Genomic DNA, 19,475 nt, shown 5'->3' with positions numbered 1-19,475 from the left:
CTCGTCTCTGGAGTTGGATATCGATTATATATTAGGAAGACGTATGAAGTCCGTGCGTGACATACACTTGTCTACGATTCCTTCGTATAAATCCGATACCTAACTTTTTTGTTCATGCGAAATAAGAAAAAAAAAGAAATAGATATTAAATTGATGAATTAAAGTTCATGAATTAGTTAACTTTTTAAAAATATGTTTGAACGAGTGCCACTGATGATCAGGTACTTAATTGAATTACTATTAACTAATTTAATATAATTATCTACTTGTTTTTAATGATCGATATTTAATTAAACAATCACGTAAGCTTTTTGTATCGGTAGATATATAAATATGTGTTTTTATATTTTTTGTTATTAATATAGATATGTACCTACGTCAATTTTGGTCAACATGAAAAATAATTATTTGATAAAATGAAATAACGGTCACCGTGTCAATTACGCGACCTTAAATTGACTATAAGCGCCAAGTAATTATATTACAACAACGTGTTCCATGATATTACGTGCTTCGAGCTCGTTAGGTGTAAATGATATCGCCTTGATTGACTCATTGGTTAAGATCGGTTACATCGGCTTATATTTCAAGTTGTTATAATAATTCTTCTAATTTTACATTTCATCAAATATGTCAAGGTAAGTTCATCTAAAAATACAATAAATTTGTAATAAAAAAAAATAATGAGAAATCATAAAGTATGAAACAGGAGATATTTTTTCATGTTCTTATCTTATCTATCTTACCGATCTCTCTTTGTTCATCCAATATTTTATTCCATCAGTTTTCATGGATTTACCTACTTAAATATAAAAATATTACTAATGCAATATTACTCCAATACAATTACTCCAACAAAATTATTCCAATACTCCAAAACATTTCTAAAGATAATAATCTCACGAATAGAAAATAATTACTAATACGATTTTATATCCTCCAAAAGACCTATTTCCAAATGTATGCTTTTTATACTTTACTAAAATATCACCATTAGGATCGTATATCTAGAATATATATATATATATATATAAGAACTATATTTTTTTATTGCATATTCTTATAACCGAAACTGAAACGTTGTTAAAATACTAATAACTATTATCAAGAACTTATATCTCTCGTACTAACCACTATACAGATATTAAATTTCAATGTTAATATTCCTTACGTTACCTACAGCATTAACGTTACCCGACGTAAAATGAAGAGAAAGATACTGGGTCGATCTTAGTACATAATGGCATGGTTTGGGCAAAAGACAAAAGTTAGTAATGTTTCGATAACGGCTTGACATCAGCTACAAGAATATATAATAAAGAATATAAAGTTCTATTAAAAAATGTATACGTGATCTTTACAAAACTCTCCTAAATCATCGCAAAGTTAAATAATTATCATCACGATGTGTTCTCCTTGACACCATACACCATTTATCCGAAACATTTTTTGTATTTTTAATACAAGGAAATAATTACGTGCATATATTAAAATCAAACATACTGTATAAGTTTGTCTGACTTATCGCAAGGTATCTAAGTATACATTCTCTTCTTTCGAGCGAATTTAAAAAAATAATACACAGTAATGGAAATCATTTGGAACAACTAATAGATACTACAAGTTCTATAGCTAACATAGGATAGGTGTGCTGGTCAAGGAGATAGCTATGTACGTAAGTACTTTAGAGAAACGCGATATAACGGATGTGCGTTTCACTGACTCCCTTACGTGTGTTTGTTTCTTGGTAAGATCCCAAGATCGATGGTCTACTCGATTGGTCTGCCGTCGACTCGTGGCCGATCTTTGGAACCATTGGGAACCATCGTCTTCATATATTCCCCTTATGTCAGCAGGAGCAGTCTCGAGAGAATTGCGAGAGATAAAAAAAGAAGGTTACACGAGTTTTCCAAGATGCCGGACAAAGAACGGGGTTGGCTATTGATACGATGACGGTGACGTTGGCAGCTCTTTCGAAATAAGACTATACAACCACATCTGCGCGCGGGAGCCCATACATGTGCATAAACGTTCACATACATGGACAAGTTTTCAGGAAACAATGGATTCTATTTTTAGATGTCTTACCTCGATCACATTTGATTTTTGGCTAATACACTTTTGAAGAATACTACCTCTGAAAGAGGAATAAAGAAACGACTATGTAAAAGAGGATAGATAGATATTGAAAAATTTTAACTCGATAGACGTTTTGTACCTTTAATTAAACCCTCGATTGGAATCAATCGATTTTGCGATTTATTTTGAATGCGAACAAAAGAACAATTATCTGGCTTGAATTAAATCTGATATGTCCGATCACTTTCCAAAAGCTTTTTTTAATATTTTTTAAAATATTGAATGATATGAAAGAAAGAAAAAAATGTGTCGGTTTATAATTGCTTGGAAAAAGTTTGTATTAACATCGAAGTTTTTTCTATCACATATACGATCGTCGATGTTTCGATTTTGAAGTAACTTAATTCCAACTAAGTCAAAATACACTAATTATGTATTTAGTGACGTTTCTCTAGAACTCAAATTTTTACTACTCAAATTATTAGAAACTATCAATACTTATTCGACGAATAAAACGTAGAGAACAATAAGCCAAGTTTTACGGTAAGCTGTGCGAACTTATGAAACAATTTTAAGTTCAAAATTATAATTAAACGCGTTAATGATAATTACACACGGAGCTCCGACTTTATTAGCACGTAGCTGATACTTGCGTTCTCCTATTAAATTGAACTCGGTAAACACAATTGTAGCAATAAATATTTGACAAAAAAATATATATATGGAAAACAACAAAGTCGATTCTAAAGATGAAAAATAAATTCTTATTTTTTTGCATTCTACTTTCATTTTCAATAAAATTCGTGTTATAAAATATTGATGAAATCTCGTAATAACGTATGAAAATGAAAGTGAGAGAGAATGCATGCGTGTGTATTTGTGTGTTAAGAAGTATCGAATTCGTAAAAACTTTTAACAGAATCAATTTATGATAGAACGAGAACTTTGAAGGTGTCTATGGTGAAAACGATCGATAACGGTTATCGTGGTTGTTTCCATGGTTACATCAAAGCTCGTTCATTAATGCTCAAGTACGATTATACAGTCACCTTTTACCTTATCGATGATTCATCTCTAAATGGAATCAATTAAATGACATTTGTTCAGATGTACCTGGATCCTATGTAACATCTTTGCGAGATTTTAACGATGTTCGATTTCTTGTCTCGCTTCTAATCACGACTTTAATTAACAAAATTCGTTTCATTTGATTTTTTCAAATACAACGATGATTTCTTTGTTTTAGTTGATAATAGGATTAATACATGCTATTATTCTAGACGATTCTAACGATACAATTATAAATCGTTATTATCATTTACAATACTGATAACATAATAATAATAATAATAATAATAATAATAATAATAATAATTTATGCTAGGCATCTTTATTAAATGAAAATTTTAATGAATATCTCGTAAAAATAAACACGCTCAAGAATATTTCATTCCATTTTGGATCCAATAATTATTGGATAGTGAAGGATGTACGTAATTTCTTTTTTTTTTTTTATTTAGAATATCGAATATAACGTAAATATCAGAACTTTATAAATTTTACGAGGGAAACGTTTCCGTGCCGAATTTCATCACAAGCGAACGAATGAAATTTGAAGTGGTCGAACAACAGAGTAAATAAATTGAATAAGCCGAGACGAAAGGCTCGGAAAAAATAAATATTTGATTTAGCTAACGGGTAGATAGGTAGGTAGGTAGGTAGGTAGGTAGGTAGGTAGGTAGGTAGGCAGGCAGGTAGGTAGGTAGGTAGAGATAGGTAGGTAATACTCGTTTTTTATGCCAATCAGATATATGCGTGAATATCGATTCTACGTTCGCGATATTTGCCTACATATTATCGTCTGTTATCTGACAACCCCTCCGAATAATTTCAGTATATCTATTTCTGTCGATCATCAGTCTCATTGTTCACAAGAAACGTCCCATGGAAGTTCGTTCAATAGGTTGTACATATTTACGTCTTTCCGATACGTAACTCTCGTTTACTACTGCAAACGTTTCATCGTTCTTCATGAGTATTCGAGTATCTTTACGTGTTCGAATCGAAAACGTCATCGGTGAAGAACATCGCCATTACTCTATTCTATAGGTAACGACTAACGACACATTACAATCCATATTTTGCATCTAAGTAGACGATATCGTAAAATATCGACATATTATTTATTAGATAAATAACATTTAAAAACAAACAATAACAATAGATAATATTCAATAACAATATGTGAAGAAAATCAAAAGAAGTGAATAATTAATTAATTTCTTTCAATTGAAATAAGTAAAACAATTCAATCATTAAATACGTGACTAACTACTATAAATTTCACAGATGCTCCTGCTATTGACTGTCATCTTGAAATGAGCGAACTTATGGATTAATTCTTAATTCCGACGTGCGACGAATTAGTTTGAGAGAGAAAGAGAGAGAGAGAGAGACAAAGGGAGAGAAATTATTTTCAGCAGTATTTCATCGTGAACAAGTTTTTTCATTTTTCCAGAAGCGTTCTTAGGTCCTGTCAGCCATCGATTCATTCTTCGTTCGAACAGTTTTGATTGTGAGTGTAAGGTAAATTGGAGATCTCAAATGTTCAACCTATATTTTGCTACCTATACGATTTACTTTACTTCTTATAGAAATGGGTAGAGCTTTTCTGCATTACGAACCAAATTTTGAATCTCATTGGTTAATTATGAAACCTATTTATCGCAATTTTTCAGAGGATATGCGTACACTTTGCAAAAGGTGATATTTTACTTATCAATACATATAAAGAAAAAACAATTCTTAAATTTTCTTGATTATAAGAGATATAGTTTTTTATAATTAAAATTAAAAAATTTAGGACTAATCAAATTTACAAATTATCCATAGAGATCATAACTTCGACATCCATTTCTTTTCATTAAAATCATCGAGAAATGCGACCGATAGTAAATTATCAAATAGCAGTTTGTGGGTCGGTCAGCCAACAATGATAAGTATAATAATATACAGCATCGTTACACCGATAATTTCCACTCTTGGAATAATTGGTAACATTCTCATTCTTGTGGTTATCTTAAAACGATGTCTGAAGACGTCCACTTATACGTATCTGGCAGGTCAGAAAATAATTTATTTTTCCTCGCTATATATGTAAGGCTCTTAACAACGATTCTCACCAGATTGATATCGAGATTGTACGATAAAGAAGAACGACAAAGATAAAAGAAAAGAATAATTTTTTTAATGAATTTTATATTATTACTTGGAAAAAATGTCTATGCATCAATATATTTCGCACTTGCATTATCACTTTATTTTGAAATTATCGAGAATCGTCTTACTATATCAAAAAATAAATTAATTTAATAAAATAAATTTTTTTATAGTAAAAACAGTAATATTTTTAATAACGCATATATAAAATGTATAATTTTAAATACCTCAAAACAATATAAAATCAATTTATGCTAGTCGTACAATAAAATAGCTTCATTTGAACATTTGAGCATTTATAGATATTCTTATCGAATATCCGATACTTCAAACAACTTACTAAAAGAAATTCATTCGATATAGTACATAGTAATAATAAAAAATATAATAACGATATCAATCTGGGAACTCGTGAGCATTCGCATGCAACTATTTTCAAACGTTTTGACCTATCGATTATGGGAAACGAACGAAATTGGCAGTCCTAGCTGGTGCTGATCTCGTAACGTGCACTCTCCTTCTATTCTCTGGCCTGGCAAGAGGAATTTTCTGGTGCAAACCAGGTTGGCTCGAGTTCGATGCCTTCGTGCATCTTCCACTTGGCTCAATTTCATCCAATATCACCGTATGGGCTACCGTGTGCGTCACCATCGATAGACTTGCGATGGTTTGTAGGTAGGTAGAGTGTAAATGTACAATGTACGTGTATCTGTGTATATATGAGAAAGATAGAGTGAGAGAGAGAGAGAGAGAGAGAGAGAGAGAGAGAGAAGGAGAGGCTAATACTTGCCTTAAGCAAATAAAACATATTTCTGAAATTAATATCAATTCTATCGATCATGATATCGATTTAGATATTCTAAACTCTAGAGATGAATCTTACCGCATAAACCTGTGAGATAAAATGACATTATTTACTCATTAATAACCAATGATCACTTCATAAATGAAACATAGTTTCAGGATAATTTTCCCGAAAAATTATTAAGTTCATTGATCTCTTCTTAAATAAATGTTGAATTTTTGTTCATTTATCAAAAATATAAGAATAGAATATACAGTAAAATAACGTTGTTGATACATAGATATTTACAAAAGAGATGTATTGATATAAGAACATTGCGAAAAGATAACTGTATGTAATTTTAGCACTTGAGCTCTTGTTGCTCTTAATCTTGTCGACGTGACGGTTCAGCTTGTACCGACTCGTTCTATGCTCCTTCACGTTCTCGGGTTTGCCAGCCAGTAAAGGGTGCAATAAAGTCCAAGTCAATAAAACTTTCCCGCACTCACACACCAGAAGAACTGTATATTTATTTAAATAACTTTATGTGTGCGTATTATCGCTGAACACCAACAATAAATAATTATGCAAGATATTCTTATATAGTAGAAATTAGTTTGAGTGAGTAATGAGTTTAATCGTATTCATGATAATAAATAAAGTTTGTTCGATTAGTTTGATAAAAATGAACAAAGAGAAAAATCTTAAAAACCATTATTTGACTTCTTTTCCCTCTTTTTTCTTTTCCAACGAGGAAAAAGTTACATATTTGTTTGCAAGATTATCTACGAGAAAGTTTAACGAGTTAAACTCTTTTGTTTTACCCTTAGCCAGCCAAGTTGCAAAACTCCGAAGTTCTGCAGTCAGCACATCGCCCGAAGGATGATGATCGTCTCAACCTTCTTTACTATCATCATCAACGTCCCTTACTATTTCATGTATAAGTATAACGCGCGTGGCGACCTAATGACGACACAATTTTTTCATTCATGGTAAGTTTCATATCTTGTCTACACAACGAATATGAAAAAAAAAAAAATGCAAAACATGTCATTGCAGGTTGTATAAACTTCAGAATTGGCTTCAACTGATGATCTTTGGACTTTTACCAGCCATATTCTTGTTCATCGCCAATAGCATTATGTGCTTCAACATGATGAAAATGCTCAACCAGCGGAAAGAATTGTTGAAACGATGTAACGCCAGAGAATGTAATCAGTTCAAGGTATGTCAACCTGATATTTTCTCATGATTTTAATCGTTAGAAAGGAATAAGAAAATGAATTGTAAGCAAACAAAATAGAAAAATAAAAGAAATATAGTATACAGAAATACAAAGTTTGAAAGTTAGACAATTTATAGGTATAATAATAACGCTTTCAAATATTATATGGTATATCAGTTATAATCATAAATACGCATATTATTTTGAACGTGAAATATTATTTGAAAAATATAATTCTTTAAAAGGTGACAGGAGCAGTGAGATTATTTATTTATTTATTTTTTATTTGTTCAATTAACTATAACTTTACCAAGTTTCGATATTTTTCAAAGACCTTTTAGATACTTATGTATTTGACTTTAAGTAAAACGGAAAACATTATTCCGTTATATGAAATGACACGAAATAACAAACGTTACTACACAATATGTGCGTATAACGTAAGAGAAAGAGAGAAAAAGAGGAAGATATGTCCGAAAGAAAATAAAGACAAAAGCTTTAGCTGGAAGTTCTTTTATCGACTTTTATCGTAATGCTTTCTTGTTTCTTAGGATCAAACGAGATTGACCGTAATGCTGGTAGGCATCGCATTCGTTTTCGTCGTGGGCGAAGTTCCAACACACTTGGCGTCACGTCGCAGCGCAATTTCTCTTTTATATGATGGAGATCTGACCATCGTCCACGAAGTTTTTCTCGAAAGGTGACGACTCAATCTTCGAACCTTTTCGATTCCTATTACATGAGATAAATAGACACCAAAAGTAGAACATAAATATTTCGAAAATAAATAGGAGATGCTTTTTCGCTGTCCACGTTTATTCACAACGATGTTTAGTTGATCCATATTTGTTCTAAAATCGTTAGACTGAAAAATCGATAAACGATACTAAATCGATAAACATGAAATAAATTTTCAGAACGAAATCAGATAAATAGATTTTACCATCTTGATTTTCTTTTAACTTTAATAAATGAATATAATTCATTAATAAAATTCGTAGGAAAAATAGACGATTTTTTTTTTTTTTTTTTTTTTTTTTTTTTTTTTTTTTTTTTTTACTAAGGCGACTAAAGGTCGATCTGTCTGACAAAAATGAATTAATTGTTGAAGATTTTTTCTTTCTTTAATAATTTAATAATTTTAATAACATCGTACTTTTTCTTCACAGATTTCGTATCTACGCGACCCTCCTTAGTGCCATCTCCAGCTCATTCAATTTCGTGCTCTACTCCCTCTTGAGTCCACATTTTCTCTCACATTTAAAACAAGTTCTCTATAGAAAGTCCATGATACAGGAGGGTAACACAATGAGGATAAATGCGATCGTTTCAGGAAGCCAATTAATGAACGTATCATACTGTAATTTGTTTTCTTAATTTTTGATTCAATTATATATTTGTGTATGTGCACGTAAATATTTTATAAAATGAAAAACGATATTTCGTCGAAAATAAAGCTTATGATTATTTCATCATCGTAGTAGTTTGATTCTTTTGTAAGAATCCTTCATTCCTTACTACTCGAATTAAACTGTGATTTTTTTGCAAATAAGTTTGTCGTTAAAATTTCGGACATTTAAATCATATTCTTTTTTACTGTTATTCTACTTGCAATGAAAGTCTTTAAACAATCTGTTCAATTCTTACTCTTTTTGAAAGAAAAATACATCAAAAAGTTAACAAAAAACTATAGATACAATTTATGTAAGATTACGAACAATTATTTTTGTCTCTTACAATACGAAATTCGATTTAATCGTAATATCGTTGAAATTTTAGTTTCCTTAAAAAGACATTACTATTATTATTAATAGTAGTAATACTACTACTGTCATTGTAATTTTTCTCTTGTCGACGAAGAAGCTTCCGATTTGCAACGACGTAAATCGGTCTCTCGTTATAATTCATTCCGCGTTGACCATTAAATTTCTTCCATTTGGAGTCCTTCAATGGAGTCGACAAGAAGAGTTCCGAGGCAGCCGGAAAGTTTCTCTTCGCTGATGTTGATCCTTTACGAAGATAGAAAAACTCGCGAACAATGTAATAAAGTAATTCGACCAAACTTATGACCGAACCACCGAGACAAAGTCCGAAGATACCACCGAAGGATGCTGAAAAAGAGAAAGAAAGAAAGAAAATATCATCGAATAAAAGAAATATTTCTTTTTTTTTCCTTATTGTTTCATTAAAAAATAAAATGTTATTTAATAATAAAAGTTCCATTACGTTTACACAATATCATTGAAATTTTAATATATATATTTTATAAAATACAAATTAATTTACAAATAAGCACTCGAATAAATTGTATTAGATTTTATTTTTATTACTCACCGAGAAGGCTGTCCCAGCTCATAATATTCTGTTTACGATATTCGATGTAAGAGATATCGCGAAAGTAAACGTAAATGAAGGAAGCGTTTTTGTTATCCAAATCGCGACTGCAAGCAAATAAGACAAATAGAAAAAAAGAGAGCGTGAAATTGTACAATCGTCGATTTTACAATTGTAAGAAAACGATGCAAGCAACAAGGAAGTAATTCGATGTCATTCTTACGTTATTTCAGAATTGTATCCAACATCTTCAATGGCTATACTCTCCGATACGACATCGTAAAACGTATCAGAGCATTGTGGCAAGCAATTGCATTCGTTCTCGAACGACGTTTCATACGTTGAGACAATTCCTATAATCGCAAAGAAATATCGTTTATAGCTTATTCAATGATTGTCCCTTCACATTGAACGAAGTTTAATTCTAATAAATTTAAATCCAATTGCTATTCTCAAAAAAGAAAAAGGTCTGTTTCTATTTATCTATTTATTGTTCTTGTTTTCTTACTTCGATGATTCAAAATGCAATCTATGTCCGTCAGAAAGCAAGTCCTACTGTTTTCATCTGAAATAGAAAAAAAAAAAAAATGAAAATGAAGAAGAAAAAAAATCAAAGAATTTTGTTAAGGCAATAATCGATCGTTATATTTACTCGGATAATAAAATGGCAGGCAACCGCAATATTTATGCACGCGCATATAGATGCAGTTCGAGACGCAAGATTGAAAGCTATAATTACTGTTACCCCTCACCTAGAACAAGTTTATCTAAGATATCGTACACGTATGTATAACCCTTGATAAATGCATATCAAATTAGTCGTCTTGACGAGTACATTACTAGTGATAGAAAGTAAAATTTTTTATATCTGCATTATTTTATATTTGCACGTTATCTATTAGAAAAATTTCACAAAATTTTACTGATAAATGGCGCTCGCAAAACACCAACGTTATCAATGAAATATAGAATAATATCTTAAACATTCAATATAAATATAAATCATTACGAGTTAGTATAAATTATTTTTGCGATATTTTACAATCAAGATTCATTATTCAAAGTAACTGACACTTTTTCCAATTATACAGTACAAACCTCGTCTTGAAAGAGACACATGCGCCTTTTTAAAGGAAGCTGTCGTAAATCTTGTGAACTTTCCGTCGTCGTACCGGAAATACCGATCCCCATGACGTGTCCTGGCAATACGCTCATCGAATGAATCCCGATATCCGGATAATCCTTTGGATCGTGGATTAATACGGTAGCACCCGCGAAAGGTCTATTAGAACTTTTGTAATGTTCACCTTCAACATTCAAAGCCACTGCTAGACCTACATCACGTCCTGATCCAGGAGCTTTCTAAATTCATAATATTTCTATTTTTAATAGTTAGTGCTTTACATTTTACACGCGTATAGAATTGTTACAGTATTTCTAATGTTTTATTTTGTCTACAAATAAATTCAAATCGTTCAAATTTTACCTGAATTTGTCCAATTCCTGGTAATTCCTCTGATGGTATGTCCGAGCGATCGCTCTCTTCCGATGAATTTTTTAAGTCGTAATTATCGTATCTATCAATGAATGTAACTAATAATTATCATTAGTGATTCTTTTTAACAAATTACTATATTAAAAATAATTTTGTCGATACCCATATGGTCGGTCCAAATTGAAATGATAATTAAAGGCACAACAGTAGCCTTCTCTGGATTTAACGGCTTTGAAAATATCACTACAATTAAATTTTTGTCCTAGCCAAGCGCACCTCAATAACATCGTTTTACAGGGTTGCATCAACTGTAACGACGAAACAAAAAACAATTATTTTGAATATCCTCTTTAAAGGAATATATTTTTGATCAATTAGTACCTCGTACATGAGCCTGTCAACTGTAAATCCGAGAACTTCAAGTGCTCGTGTTGCTGTTAAATTGTCCACATCAGTTTTATCGGGACGCGTCAGTTTCATCAACGAAACAAAAAACTTTTCGCTTTGACTGTGGTTTATACCGTTTCTAGATCTATCGATTTAATAAAAGCACAAATGTCATGTCGCAAACCATCATAAAATAAATAAAAATAACGGTGAATTCTATCGGGAAAAATTTGCTTTTTACTTTAAAAATAATTTTCACTTAGTTTTTACAAGACTCTTGTTTTCTTATAAAACGAATATTTTCAATCGATTTGATTATTCACAATTTTGTAAACTTCGATAAAAATTCAACATAAAGTGATAGAAATTTCACATAAATAGATTTCTCTTACAAAATATTTCCAAAGATTTTTGCATGAGGATTGTAAACTTTATTGTTGTTACAAATCGTGACACCGGGAAAATATATGTTCCATATAGGGTTGGTTGTACTTATGGCAGTAGCTGTTGGATTTTCGTCAAAATTATGCCAAAGTCTCATCATCAGGATGATGCAAAAAATGATGCTCATTATGCAAACCTACGAAGGATAAAGTAGATTTTATATGTACAATAACTTTTAAGTCAGATAAATTTCTTACCAAGAACCAAAGCATGCTCTCAATTATCGTTGACTGATGAACCGTCAAGTAACGGAATCCGTGCAGTGTTGTATTCTTGCAATAGATCTTTATTTTTTCTCTTAAACACTGAGAAATCGCTTTTCTCTTTCCTACAACGTTTTTAGTTTATAAAGTATCTGCATGATCATGATATAAAAATTTAATTTTATTCAATTTTACTTACTACGAGATATACTACGAAAACTATGAACTCTCATTATTATTTAAATCAAATTTCCAAGTTTACGCTAAAGTTACGAAGAAATGAATTTGAAGAAAGTGAAAAAGATTCAAAGCTAAAAGCGAACTGACCATGAGTTTTCTCACTTTGCATTGTCATTTTTACAAATACCATAATCGATATTTCCTTGTCAATATTACATTTTCTTTCTAATCTTCTTAAGTGCATACGACGAAATTGCACGGTTGAATTATAAGCCTCTATTTCTCATAATCTCACTAGCTTGTGGTAATATCCGTCGATATGTGGTAAACATTGGAGTTACGCATTACGAGCTGTTGTCGAGTACTCTATAGATGAGATTAAAAGTTTGTGACCTGCATTGTGCTACTTTGAATGTATATACATATAAAATAATAAAGTTAAATATTTTATGAAATTGTCCTTTGAAACGTGTAATAAGTTTCTTGGTATAACTTTTCTTCGAAGAATTCTAAACAAATACAATGGAAACTTAGAACTATTTTTACTGTCTTTTAAGCATGATAAAGGGTATGTAAAAAGTTCTTCGTGTTCCCGACATAGTGAAGAATATAATGCTTATCGAGATTTTTTAAATAATTGTTATTTTTTATTTCATCATATTTAATTATTTTAATTATTCATTTATCATAAATAATTAAAATGATTAACGATATTGTAAGGGCTTTGAAACATTACCTTACTGATGTGATATGACAGAAAATCATAATAAAATTTATATATCGAGCAAATACATAACATATTTAAAGTTAATTTAAGTAATATAAAGTATACTTTAAAATCTTCGCGTACATAAAAAAAAAACTCTTTTTATGTCGCCTTCAAAATCAAATTAATCAGTAAATATATATTTTGTTTATTTCATATGAATTATACAAGTAAATTTTAATTTTTCAATTTTATTATTAAAAATATGAACTTTCGTCCTATATTTTTTGTAAATAATGCTTTTAAATAGAAATGTTCTTTATAAACTTTCCTCCATTTTTCATTTTTCATATATCACTTTAATTCCCGCCAGTCCCTATCTGACATGTGCAAGCATTAAAACGAAGTTAGTTGCAGATAACAGAAACCTAGAGTTATCGAGAACATTTCTTTAAAGCTTGACAATAAATGTCTGGTGAATAGTAATTAATTACCGAGTAAAATTTTACCTTGCAATTATTTATTAGCTGTTAATTAAATAAAAATTTACCTGTATATTAAACAATTCATCAAAATTGAATTTAACAGTGAAACTTATTTATTAGACAAATAATAGTGACTTTATCGAAAGGTACAGAAATCATTTAGGAAAATTTTATTTTTATCAAAGAAAGTTGGTCACTTGTATTGCTTACTAGTTTCCTTAAGGAATACGGATTACATTATAAAAATGGCGACTCGTCTATTAAAAATTGGTTCTGCTCTGCGAAATTATTCTGATAAAACGAATCTTGTTAGGGTAAGAAACATGACACTTCTATTATCTATATAATATTAATTTGTTTATATAAAATATTATAAATTATTGCGATACGATTAGTTATAAATGAATTGTAAATGATGACAAAAAGTTGCTCTACTATTTCAATCACCTTACGTAATAAGAATAAAGTAATTAAAAATATATCTTTTGTCCATATATAAATCTATATGGAAATTAATATTCCTAGATTATATTATAACAATCTTAATTATTTCTTAAATTGTTACATATTTATAAATTAAGAATTGACAACTAACTTTATCAGAAGTGACAGTTCTTTTTCTTTTTTCTGACTTCTTTTTAGATTCCAAAACAATGGAGATCCACTGCTGTTTCTTTAAAAGAGATACTTATCAATCAACCAGCAACTAGGGTTTCAACATTAAACAATGGTATGAAAATTGCTACTGAAGACAGTGGTGCACCAACAGCTACTGTTGGACTGTGGATAGATTCTGGAAGTCGATTTGAAGATGACAAAAATAATGGTGTTGCACACTTCATGGAACACATGGCCTTTAAAGTAAATTTATTAACTTCTATCTTCTTTTCGAAATATATATATATATATATACATATATGTGTGTATGTGTGTATATATATTTAGCTTCATTCAGTACAATTAATAAAATAAATTAAAATTTTTTTTCTAAAACAGGGAACCAAAAAACGCTCACAAACTGATCTAGAATTAGAAATTGAGAACATGGGTGCTCACCTTAATGCATATACGAGTCGTGAACAAACTGTATTTTATGCTAAATGTCTTTCACAAGATGTTCCAAAGGCAGTTGAAATTCTTAGTGATATCATACAAAATTCGAAACTTGGTGAAAGTGAAATTGAAAGAGAACGTGGTGTTATTTTAAGAGAAATGCAGGAAGTTGAAACAAATCTTCAAGAGGTTGTATTTGATCATTTACATGCTACAGCATACCAAGGCACTTCACTTGGAAGGACGATACTTGGGCCTACTAAGAATATTAAATGTATTACAAGAGATGATTTGGTTTCATATGTAAAAACTCATTATGGCCCAGCAAGGTAATTCACAATTACCTTGATATCTAATATGAATTATAATTTACTTTTTTGTTTCTTACAGATTTGTTTTAGCTGGTGCTGGTGGTGTAGAGCATGAACAATTGGTAGAATTAGCAAATCAATATTTTAGTGGAATGTGTCAACCACAGTATAATGAAATTCCACCTTATGAACTTCCCTGCAGATATACTGGATCAGAAATAAGAGTTCGTGATGATAGTATTCCACTAGCACATATTGCTATAGCAGTTGAAGGTTTAGAAGAATACTAATATATACATATATATATATATATATATATATATATATATATATATATAAATGTGCTGTCACTAACGTGAATATCGTTTATTGTCTGTTTTAGGTGTAGGTTGGGCTGATCCAGATAACATTCCTCTTATGGTTGCTAATACTCTTATGGGAGCATGGGATCGCAGTCAAGGAGGTGGAGTAAATAATGCTAGCAATCTAGCTAAAGAAAGTGCAGAAGATGGATTATGTCATAGTTATCAAAGTTTTAATACTTGTTATAAGGTAATATTTATTGTAATAGAATTAAATATTTGTCTATTTTAATGTTCTATCATTTTTATTATATAAATTCTAGGATACTGGACTTTGGGGTATTTATTTCGTTTGCGATCCAATGCTATGCGAAGAATTTATGTGGAGTCTTCAAAGAGAATGGATGCGGTTATGTACATCTGTTACAGAAAAAGAAGTAACACGTGCAAAAAATATTCTTAAAACAAATATGCTATTACAACTTGATGGAACCACTGCAATCTGTGAAGATATTGGTCGTCAAATACTTTGTTATAATCGACGCATTCCATTACATGAACTTGAAATGAGGATAGAAGTATGTATATAATACAAATGTATTAAAAAATATCAAGAATTTTATTATGATAATATATTTATTTCAGAGTGTCACTGCCAAAACTATTCACGAAGTTGGAATGAAATATATTTATGATAATTGTCCAGCAATTGCTGCAGTTGGTCCAGTAGAAAACTTACCAGATTACAATGCTATTCGCTCTCGCATGTATTTGTTACGTGTGTAAAGTTGTTAATATGTAATAAAAAAGTCGCCATTTAAGATGTATTCTTTAGTTCAAATTTATTAACATAATTTATTTGCAATATGCAATAATCACCTATCTAAATATTCGAAGATTTTTAGATATTTGGCTTAATCGAAAATATGATATCTTTAAATTTTGTTTTTCATTATATTCTATAATATATTGTAATTTCATTCTCATTTGTCAACGAAATATAATGAAATAAAATCTCTGAAATAAATTAATTGGAAAATATTAATTTAATATGTATGATCTCATTTGCAGAAAAAACTAATAAACAAAATTGCTGCTAAAAAGTATTTTGTTGATACTTGGCATGTTATTAAATATCTAATTATACAGGATATTGAAAAGAAAACTCAGGTCTTAAACAATATATGTTGAAAAATAAACTTTATCAAAGTTATAAATGATATTCAATTTTAATAATACAATTGACCATTTCCTTGATTTCATTGTACTCGGCGTGTGAATAAGGAATTAAAAGAAATTTTCTCGAACATTTCTTATTACTATTTAAAAAAAAAACTAATATAAATCTATAATAAATATCATTTATTTTTTAATTCATAAATTTTTCTGTAATTTCTTTTATAAATTAAGTATCACTTCATGTTGGTTTTAAATACCTGTGATAGACATTTCCTTGTGTATTTATAAACCATTTAATAATATAATATCTCAAATGAATAAAATTATAAAAAATATAAAGCTATACATAAATAATCCAAAAAATATTTTATATGGTTTATAGGAATTTAATTTTTACTTACATATGATATTAAATACGATACACAGACAATATATATAATTAAAATATAAGACATACAAATATTTACAAAATTATTACATATAAAATTTAATTTCATAATATCAAGGATAATTTATTTATGACATCACTTCTATTATTACTAGGAGTTATAACACTTTTAATATTATGCATCATGAATATTAATTTAATTAATATACAATTAAATTTTTTGAGATTCATAAAAAAAAATGTGCATATATTTTTTCTTTTGTTCATATTCATTCATATTGGAGATTATACGTTTAGTCTACAGTATAATGTCCATATAACTATCTCATATGATTATTTGATGGCACAGTTGCTTGTGTTGGTGAGGCTGTATCTTTGCAGACTTTAGCAGTCATTTCAGCTAATGGCTCTAATTCTTTTGTATTTATTAACTCAAATTCTGTTACAAAATAGTAAAAATGTTTGTAGCATGTATTTACATGTGCTTCCTAAAATAATTATAAAAAATATTATAAGATGAATTTATTCAAAATATTTACATAAGAATATTATACCAGAATCCTGTTACATTATTAAGTTACAACAAGAATAGATATAATTTACTTACTGCACCTATAGCTACTATACGATCAAAATGATGAATGTATACATGAACAAACACTCTGAAGAGACGAGTTAAAATTTTACGACATAATGGTACGAATGTTTTTGGAAATGGTACATCTGTAGTAAAAATGTAAAATATGTAAATAAAATAAACAACTGTTATATTATTCCTATATATTTATATAATAAAAATATATAATTGACATACCTGTTGACACAGGAAATATAGTTTCATTATTTATTTGTACTTCTATCCAATCCATAAGAAGTGTAACATATTGAGGAGCAGGAAGAACAGTTGGCTTCTTATATTTTTCCCCATCTGCCCATAAATACTCAAAACGTGCTCCACCGCTCATTGTTGGACATGACGCAGAATCACAATATTCAGATATAGTACCATATATAAGATTTATTCTATTAAAGAAATCTACAACTAAATATAAAATAATTATTGCTATATTATATGCAAGCCATTCATATTTTAATAACTGTTTAATAGAATAAGAATTTTCATATACCATGAACAGCAATCCAATCATTGAGATCCTCTTTTGGTGGTAATTTGACTACAGATCTTAAGTTTATTCCTGAATTAAGTGAAGCTTGAGCTTGTTTATGTAAAGAATAACGTAATGTTCCATGAGCAAATTTTTTCTTTGGTCTAAAAGTCTATAACAAACATTATATAAAATATTTCTACACAATTAATATGACTGATTCAATAAGAAAATTTGTTTTAGGTTATGTAAAATAATTTTAATACAAACCAAGATAGTTATAATTTACCTTTCCCTTTTGGAAAAATTCCATGAAACCACTTAAAGTAGTCATTATACAATACAAAGTCGTATGCGGTTTTTTGATTAGTTCAAAACTATCAGTGTAACCGACTATATAAATTAATCAAATGCATATACATGATGTACATCTTACAAGAGGTTATACGTAGTATCTCTCATATTCGATATCACTGTGCTTATTACGATATACATTTAAATCTCACAATTCCACATATTTATACAATAAAATAGACATACATTTACATAAAAAAAAGAATAGCGGTTAATATCTCATGCAAATTATATTGCCTATTATATACAACTTCGTCGCCGTTGATCATAAAAAGCAACTGATGTATATTTATATTACATTGTATTTAGTTTATTGAATACAAAGTAGTACTAAATTAAATAAGTGTTTACTTTCAGGTCTAATTAACTAATATAATTGAGTAGATGATGTAAATATGTATTTATCAATAGGTATTGACTTCTCTTGAATATAATATATAATAATATCGCTAGAAGTTCATTGAATTAAAAACACAAAAAATAAATTGTAATAAGGAAGATTACAATACTCGTATATGTATTTAAATAATAATTACTTATAGATTTGTACATACGCACAATATAATATCGATTATAACCAACTTTAAAATTATGCATTCGTCGCGGTAAATGTATAACCAATGATATGAGAGTCACTATATTCACATCATTGATGTGATGACGTCACATATAGAATAGATTGCATGCCATTGCTAAAAAATAAAACTTTATAATTTAGATGACAAAGAATAAGTTATTCCATTTGAAGATAAATTTTAATCTAATGAACAATTAACTTTACATGATAGAATATTACCTGTCAGTTAATAATTATTTGTCGTTCCATTTACTTTCAAGGTTAGCAGTTAAGTACATATAACTTCAGGGAAATATTACAATTTTTATTAATTCAAAGATCTCTAAAAAAGGTATGGCATACCACATTGGACAAAATCTGCTATGGAATGACCAATCGTAAAATTTTGCAATATCGCGTTCACTTTTTAGATCCGATTGAATCTTTTTGAAAGTTTCATTTAGTGATCAATATTCAATATTTTATTGGCGTATGTCGATAAAAATCTGATAGAAATTTTATTTTTTTTTTTTACGATATTAAATTCTAAATTAATTTTTGTTTAAGCTATATGACGATCGAAGTTTAACAAAGTATTAATTTTGACAATGAAATTTCTATGAAATTTTACATATCGTCCTTATCAACTTCCTTCGGCAAACGAATCTAGGGAATATTTTTGGAC

General features: G+C 29.3%; 4 protein-coding genes across 4 annotated transcripts; 2 read left to right on the top strand and 2 right to left on the bottom strand.

Annotated features, from left to right (window-relative positions):
- Positions 1-4,039: 4,039 nt before the first annotated feature.
- Positions 4,040-8,854, top strand: LOC122628964 (mu-type opioid receptor). Its single transcript, XM_043811896.1, has 9 exons — positions 4,040-4,188; positions 4,429-4,654; positions 4,734-4,842; positions 4,972-5,201; positions 5,781-5,973; positions 6,913-7,074; positions 7,142-7,307; positions 7,859-8,007; positions 8,477-8,854. Exons 3-9 carry the CDS (start codon positions 4,736-4,738, stop codon positions 8,682-8,684), a joined length of 1,215 nt encoding a protein of 404 aa, XP_043667831.1. The 5' UTR covers positions 4,040-4,188; positions 4,429-4,654; positions 4,734-4,735; the 3' UTR covers positions 8,685-8,854.
- Positions 8,855-9,059: 205 nt separating this feature from the next.
- LOC122628580 (sodium channel protein Nach-like) lies at positions 9,060-12,567 on the bottom strand. Its single transcript, XM_043810996.1, has 12 exons — positions 12,370-12,567; positions 12,165-12,295; positions 11,916-12,103; positions 11,518-11,668; positions 11,299-11,444; positions 11,128-11,218; positions 10,740-11,003; positions 10,294-10,393; positions 10,150-10,206; positions 9,865-9,994; positions 9,642-9,748; positions 9,060-9,418 (listed from the first exon to the last, which is right to left on the bottom strand). The coding sequence occupies exons 1-12, from the start codon at positions 12,401-12,403 to the stop codon at positions 9,060-9,062; spliced, it is 1,758 nt and encodes a 585-aa protein (XP_043666931.1). The 5' UTR covers positions 12,404-12,567.
- A 1,137-nt stretch (positions 12,568-13,704) lies between these two features.
- On the top strand, positions 13,705-16,034 carry LOC122628963 (mitochondrial-processing peptidase subunit beta). Its single transcript, XM_043811895.1, has 7 exons — positions 13,705-13,855; positions 14,184-14,402; positions 14,538-14,923; positions 14,985-15,178; positions 15,288-15,457; positions 15,531-15,785; positions 15,853-16,034. Exons 1-7 carry the CDS (start codon positions 13,787-13,789, stop codon positions 15,991-15,993), a joined length of 1,434 nt encoding a protein of 477 aa, XP_043667830.1. The 5' UTR covers positions 13,705-13,786; the 3' UTR covers positions 15,994-16,034.
- A 997-nt stretch (positions 16,035-17,031) lies between these two features.
- LOC122628969 (MOB kinase activator-like 3) lies at positions 17,032-19,235 on the bottom strand. Its single transcript, XM_043811910.1, has 6 exons — positions 19,031-19,235; positions 18,170-18,926; positions 17,902-18,052; positions 17,589-17,816; positions 17,382-17,497; positions 17,032-17,262 (listed from the first exon to the last, which is right to left on the bottom strand). Exons 2-6 carry the CDS (start codon positions 18,212-18,214, stop codon positions 17,095-17,097), a joined length of 708 nt encoding a protein of 235 aa, XP_043667845.1. The 5' UTR covers positions 18,215-18,926; positions 19,031-19,235; the 3' UTR covers positions 17,032-17,094.
- Positions 19,236-19,475: the final 240 nt, after the last annotated feature.

This window comes from Vespula pensylvanica, chromosome 4 (assembly GCF_014466175.1).
Source record: "Vespula pensylvanica isolate Volc-1 chromosome 4, ASM1446617v1, whole genome shotgun sequence".
Classification (NCBI taxonomy): domain Eukaryota; kingdom Metazoa; phylum Arthropoda; class Insecta; order Hymenoptera; family Vespidae; genus Vespula; species Vespula pensylvanica.
The sequence above is the reverse complement of the archived record's forward strand: the minus strand, read 5'-3'. Positions and strand labels throughout refer to the sequence as shown.

Excerpts from the sequence above, each read along its gene's own strand:
- LOC122628964 (XM_043811896.1), top strand. The coding sequence starts at position 4,736 with ATGGGTAGAGCTTTTCTGCATTACGAACCAAATTTTGAATCTCATTGG. Across the intron at positions 5,974-6,912 it reads AGACTTGCGATGGTTTGTAG|CCAGCCAAGTTGCAAAACTC; the intron begins GTAGGTAGAGTG and ends TTTTACCCTTAG. Across the intron at positions 7,308-7,858 it reads GAGAATGTAATCAGTTCAAG|GATCAAACGAGATTGACCGT; the intron begins GTATGTCAACCT and ends CTTGTTTCTTAG.
- LOC122628580 (XM_043810996.1), bottom strand. The coding sequence starts at position 12,403 with ATGAGAGTTCATAGTTTTCGTAGTATATCTCGTA. Across the intron at positions 11,669-11,915 it reads AAAATCTTTGGAAATATTTT|ATCTAGAAACGGTATAAACC; the intron begins GTAAGAGAAATC and ends TTAAATCGATAG. Across the intron at positions 10,394-10,739 it reads TGTGTCTCTTTCAAGACGAG|GTGAGGGGTAACAGTAATTA; the intron begins GTTTGTACTGTA and ends AACTTGTTCTAG.
- LOC122628963 (XM_043811895.1), top strand. The coding sequence starts at position 13,787 with ATGGCGACTCGTCTATTAAAAATTGGTTCTGCTCTGCGAAATTATTCT. Across the intron at positions 13,856-14,183 it reads ATAAAACGAATCTTGTTAGG|ATTCCAAAACAATGGAGATC; the intron begins GTAAGAAACATG and ends ACTTCTTTTTAG. Across the intron at positions 14,403-14,537 it reads TGGAACACATGGCCTTTAAA|GGAACCAAAAAACGCTCACA; the intron begins GTAAATTTATTA and ends TTTCTAAAACAG.
- LOC122628969 (XM_043811910.1), bottom strand. The coding sequence starts at position 18,214 with ATGACTACTTTAAGTGGTTTCATGGAATTTTTCCAAAAGGGAAAG. Across the intron at positions 17,817-17,901 it reads TGATTGGATTGCTGTTCATG|TTGTAGATTTCTTTAATAGA; the intron begins GTATATGAAAAT and ends TTTTATATTTAG. Across the intron at positions 17,263-17,381 it reads GTATAGTAGCTATAGGTGCA|GAAGCACATGTAAATACATG; the intron begins GTAAGTAAATTA and ends TAATTATTTTAG.